A 6,000-nucleotide genomic window follows, 5' to 3' on the forward strand; every position below is an offset into this window, starting at 1 on the left:
ACCTAAAAGAGATAGGGAATGGGTTTATATAAGGGAACCCGTAATTCGAGATATAGACGGCTGGATGGAGCAATTCTGGCGTGTGTTTTGTTTTTCCCTTGGGTTAAGGAGGAGCATCTCGTCATGTGTCCAAGAGCGTCGCTGCTGAAGGCGATGTAATCTCTATCGACCTGTAGCTGTAATGGATTTGATAGTCGATAGCAAATAGGAAAGACTATGAACCGTGATTTTTAAAGGTATTAATTATTAATGCTATATGTCATGACATGTTGACTTTTAACGGTTTAGCTTGGTTAATCAAGTTGGTCATTAGTTGGAAGACAACTTGTTAGATCTGTTAACAAGAACTCATCAAGAACTCATCAAGTGCTACAATCTGATACGTTAGATGAGGTAGAAAGGACTAGCTTCAATTGACAGGTTTGAATGGCCAATCCCTTTAGATAATAACCCTCCATTGGATGAACATTAAATCAAAGCTAAGAAAATGAGACGCAGTCGAAACACATGAATCTAGAACCGCAAGGGCATAGTTATATGAAGTTATCTAAATTCATGCGTAACGGTAACATAAGCAGCACAAGATCACAAAATAACAATTTGTGGCCGGTTTCATATACATGGACTTTCATACCATACTATATTCATTCGGCTCCTCTACTAGTAACAACCCGAGGATTACGATATATCGACACGAAGATATATCAGCACACAAACTCTCTCGTTTGTCTCTTGCTTGTCTTGTCTTGCCCAATAATTCCCCGCTCTATACAATGCAGGTGTTGTGTAAAGTTAGAGCCAATATCTTTTTGCAGACGACGCTGCTTGCTTTGCTTGCTTGCCTTCAACCAATCCAAAAGAAAACACAATAACGTTGAGCGGAAATTCGTTACATCTAGCAAAAGTCGTGATATTCCAAACCCCATTTGAACGCCTCGCCAAACCCTGTTAATTTCCCATTCTATGCCATATTTAACCCGATTTATTTTAATGCTTGCCGCCGTAGGACCCAGTTGCCTGGCCGTCCGGATGATAACGCCGAAAATGATAAAACCAGATGCATTTCAAACCGCCGATGATGAACATGGTAAGAAATTTTTGTAAATCGCCCTGCTCGAAACGACAAAGTAGATCAACTCATTAATCCGTCTCACATGATTCAATAACACCAACTTAGTGGTATAACGTAATTCTAAAAACCGGAATTGACTCTCCTCCCGGATACAGAAAAGACGCGCTGGAAGAGGTTTCGCATACCGCCATCAGAATTCCGATATTGATTATGATGACGATAAGGACACACAGAATCCGTGCTAACTCTGCACTTCATCTTGCGCTGAAGTTCTGCTTCCCAGCCGTACGTGTCGTCAACAGTGCTGGCTCGCGTATAGGCATCAGAGTCGAAAACGGTGAGTGCCGAATCGCTCTCCCCTTGCGATATGCCTAGGCAATTTGAGAAGTCGCTGAAGGATGTCTGGCCGATAGTGACTTCGGTTCTATCAGTTTCCGCATCACTGACGATTGTTCCAGTCTCGGCACTGACCTCCGTCTCGGTATCCGTTTCATAATTAAAGCTATGGAAGGAATCGGGGGAACGTAGAAGGTGAAGTGGTCGTTTCACGAACTCGTGCGGCTGAGGCATAATTACTGGTCCGCCTTTTGCCTCCGGCTCTTCAACGACCCTCGCAGGAATCTTAATCGGTTTGGGCTTAGTGCTACGTTGACGACATCGAACGTTGCGCCCAACCGTACATGATTCATCATTTTCATATGCGCTATGCGCTTTCACGGCCACGCCACCCGTGACATCTCCACTGCCGGTCTGTGGATGACTGTATAATCCAGCAGACATCCCGAGTGGAATCTCCAATTTCTCGCCGGGGTGGGGATCCTCCCACAGCGTATTCATGCTGGCAGTCTCTCGTAGAGTAGGTATCGAGCTGTTACTACTGACAGCGATGGAGAGATCAGGTGATGGCGCGGCCTGTAACCCTCATAATGGGGGCTGGTTGGCTGATGTTGAGCCTGTGCGACGGACGGACTTGCTCTTCCTTGTCAATCCTAACTTTGCACCCATCTTCTTCCAACTATTTCCCGAAATAGCTTTTTGTAGAGTACTAGGTGAAGTATTAAATGTAAGATCTGAGGTGGGTGGTGTTGTAGGTGGTGTCATTGGCTCGGTTGCAGGAGTCGAATTTGGACTGCTATCATCAGTCACCAAATCAAACACTGTTTCTACCGAGGCAGAGGTAGACCGATTACCAGCCCCACCACGTCCCATGATAAAGTGCGGGAGATAGGATGATCTAGGCGACTGGCTTGCTTCGTCGTCATGTCCGATGTCCCTTGGTATTCGAAGGCGCGAACGCCCTTGTCTATATTCCTGAGACTCTTCCTCGATCCGCGATTCAACCGCAGCCGATACGACAGACTCAAGAAAAGGCACGAGAACAGAATCGTTTATTAGTTCCCGTACAATTTGAACTGCTTCGTCGAGTTCAGAGGGATTGGGCGGGTTCGCCTTACAGCAGGGAAGCTGAAGAAGGCGGTCGCGGACATCCGCTGGAAGGTTGACTTCCCGAGGTGCACATGGCATTATGTACGCATCGATGACTTTCCGCCATAGCGAACATATTGTTGCCGGTCCATTAGGTGCTTGACCCTGCGCGATCTGGTGATACATGATCATGTACCGTTCAGCATCCATTATAAACTCGAGAGTCTCTAAGCAGTGGTTTTGGGATAAGAAGGCCATGAAAGAACTCAGTGTCCATGGCGGTGGTGCTGTATTAGAGAGAATTTCGGACAACGTTGGTGGGTTAGTGAAGGGCGAACCTGTGCGTGGTATGGCCAGGCTCGTAGGGCGTGATGTTTCCATTGCAGTTTCTTGGTCCCAATCCTCGAAGACTGACGGTGGTCGTGATAACTCCGTTTGAGATTGGTTCAAGTAGACTGGCGAGCTTCCTCGTAATCTAGGTTTTCCCATTATTCCTTTGAAGCTGGCAAAAGGAATAACAAGTATCGGGTAATCCGCCTGGCTGTGCAACCCTGAGCAAACAGAAGCTCTTGCAGCGAATTTAACCCAAAACGAGCTCTGACGCCATGCAAATCGGCAAGCTTCCTGTCTTACAAGATTGTTTCGTAACGAGATTATGGAAAACGTACGAAATACTTGCTCTAGCTTATCTTCAAGCGGCCCTCATCATCTGCAGGCAGCCCGTGTATTCCTCAAGATCAATTATTTCTAACCAATCAGTAGGCTCCCGTTCAGGCACTACACGGATAACAGCAGATATCGAGCAACTTTCAAGATGCCCAAAGTCAAGTCGGCTAACCAGAATACCGTCTTATTCTAGCCAAATTGGCGAATCAAGGAACGGATAACGTAATGAGAAGGCGGTAATATTTCAAGTGAGGAGAAAGTTGTTCTCCGACACAATCTCAGGCGATGTCTAACAAACAGGTCAGATCTCACTAGACCTAAGTTGAAAACCACGTTTGAATATAAAAGGCTCAGCAGTCTGAGGCGGTTGTGATAAAAATATGGTAATCTCCACTCCTATTAGAGAGTTCCGATTCCACAGCGACAAATTAATACAGTCGTAAGGTGAAGCAATGGTCTATTGCGTATTTAAAATTAGCAAATCCCGATGGGCATGGCGAATGGCACGCCTCCTCTATGCTCAAGTCGGTACTCCTAGACGAGGGCAAATTCGTAGATCCGGCGAGGTCGACAAGTTCCCGAGTTTCTAGCGATATTCTAGAGCAAGATGGTGCAACAAATCCAACAAGCAAATGTCGTTCGTTTGGTTTTACAGCGAACTAGTACGGCAGGCCGTGTGGAATGAAGGACGAGCTGGAAGACCGCAGATGATTCGCAACGAGGGACCAAAACACAACAGTTAGATCCACTAGGCGTAACAGCGACAGCAAAAATAAGCGTTGAAAGAGAGGCGTTGATGGGGTTGATATAGTCAAAACTAGAGGCGCCGAGCCGGTATCGATGGGAATTAGTCGTATAAATATAATAGTATTAGCAATTGAGGCTGTTTCCTATTCCTATAGTATTCTCCTATAGGAGATGCCGATGCGAATGAGAAGGATGAATGAAGTCGAGGCGAATTTTCGATGATGGTGCAAAAGTTGCAAAAATGCCAAGGGTGAATGAAAGCTTTCGGATGGAGGATCTTCAACGGTTGATGAAGGGTAAGTAGACTGACTGGGAACTGGGAAGATAGTAGACAAAATAGGATGGAACACTTAGAAACTAGAAACAGAAGGCGGGTGGGAGACAGAAGGAAGATTAAAGGGAAAAGGGAGACAAGTACTGGTACCCACCCTTGGGGGTGATCAAGGTACCTGATGTATGGCGAATGACTGGGATCTTTCGATGGGTGGCCCCTTTAACCTCATGGTGGAACTCTTGACTAAGAAAATCCTCTACAGGTACACTGTACAGTACTATAGGTACATTAGGTAGGTACATAGGTAGACTATGTACATAAGTACCTAGGTAGGTACCCATCTTAACCTTTTAACCTATCGCAACTGCTTTCATTTATCTAGAAACACCACGATTCTTCATGATTGTCATGATTATCACGGTTTATAGGTGGACGGCATTCTACGGTATTCTTCTAGAATATTAGAATATGACACAAGCATTGACGATCGCGTTTGACCCTGCTACGTAGTATCCCCAAAACCGGAAGACTGGGGGGAAGGGGGGGGGGGGGGTCTGGACAAGGCAGGACAGGTGGGAAGAGGAAGCAAATCGGGCTGGGCGAAGCCCTCCAAGGGTTCGGCCAGCGTTCAATTACCTCTTCGTTCACTGCTCTTACGTACATATACCTGACTTATCTATCCTATCTACCAGTCTACGTGCGCACCTATGAGACCCTACGAGGCCAACGAGGCCAACGAGGCCAACGAGGCCAACGAGACCAACGAGACCAATAATAAGGCTATGGCGCACACAATATTCTCTACTAGTCCTAGTGTCGCTTTGTTGTAATGCTGAACAATACATGATAAGGTTAGGTTTCGAAGCCTTACCCTATCTGCCTGACTGCTATTGTATCGCCGTCATCTTTCACCATCAACGATACATAGAGCGTCCACCACAGCGTCCACTTCTTTCCAGTTGGCCGCCCCGGTCACTTCAGCCAGGTGAGGTGACATACACTACGTACTGTGCTACGTATTGAAAAAGTGGCGCGACGCTAGAATGGCGCTAGAAGAAGCAGAATCAAGCTAAGATATCCAATCACATGAGCTTGTTCCAATCGCGTAAGAGGGGTCTTGTACCCATGCGGAATAGTCCGTCGACGCCCCTGTCCTCTTTAGCCGTACAGTATAAAGCGGCGAGGAATGATGGAAGAATGCTAGAAGCACCTGATGATACGAACAAAGCCAATCAGCGACTACACCTAATTATTCATGGTGGGGTACCTACCTGGTATCAGCCAGTAGTACATAGTACATGCTACAGCCAATGCCATTCTAGAAGGGAACGCAAAGCCAGTGCAATAAGCAATAGCACCAGCCCGATTGCCACTTCGATGCGCTGAATGACCAACGAAGCTAGTGTAATACTGTACCTAACCTAGCCTAAGGTGTAATAGAGTTAAAGTTGAGACGCCATTTAGTCTCTTTTACAGTGAACAAAAGAGGATGACGATGGCATCATCTCAGTGAATCACTAAATCTTGGCTCTTTTTTTCTGTCTGTTCTCAACCTGGCACTCCCATCCTTAATTTCCTCATGCCGACTTAGTCCACAGACCCCCTAAGGTCTGTCTCAACCCTTCGTTGAATAGCCCCCTTTAGCATTATCGTACTGCATATATTATGTATGACTTGCAGATGCGCAATGTCGCACAAAGAAACATACTCTCCCATCACTCGACTATCACGGCAGGAAGACACCTGCAACAGTCGATGTTGGCGAACGGTTTCGAATCAACCATATGCATGAACCTTTCACTGGTACCTACTGGTA

General features: G+C 46.3%; 2 protein-coding genes across 2 annotated transcripts; both read right to left on the reverse strand.

The window, feature by feature from the left end:
• Positions 1-1,106: 1,106 nt before the first annotated feature.
• Positions 1,107-1,909, reverse strand: F4813DRAFT_397393 (uncharacterized protein; the record flags this gene model as incomplete). Its single annotated transcript, XM_049247940.1, has 1 exon — positions 1,107-1,909. The coding sequence occupies one exon, from the start codon at positions 1,907-1,909 to the stop codon at positions 1,193-1,195; it is 717 nt and encodes a 238-aa protein (XP_049098452.1). The 3' UTR covers positions 1,107-1,192.
• An 84-nt stretch (positions 1,910-1,993) lies between these two features.
• Positions 1,994-2,878, reverse strand: F4813DRAFT_381371 (regulator of G protein signaling superfamily; the record flags this gene model as incomplete). Its single annotated transcript, XM_049245666.1, has 1 exon — positions 1,994-2,878. One exon carries the CDS (start codon positions 2,876-2,878, stop codon positions 1,994-1,996), a length of 885 nt encoding a protein of 294 aa, XP_049098453.1.
• Between the last annotated feature and the right edge of the window lie 3,122 nt (positions 2,879-6,000).

Source organism: Daldinia decipiens (genome assembly GCF_022478715.1).
Source record: "Daldinia decipiens strain CBS 113046 unplaced genomic scaffold F4813scaffold_22, whole genome shotgun sequence".
In the NCBI taxonomy this organism is placed as follows: domain Eukaryota; kingdom Fungi; phylum Ascomycota; class Sordariomycetes; order Xylariales; family Hypoxylaceae; genus Daldinia; species Daldinia decipiens.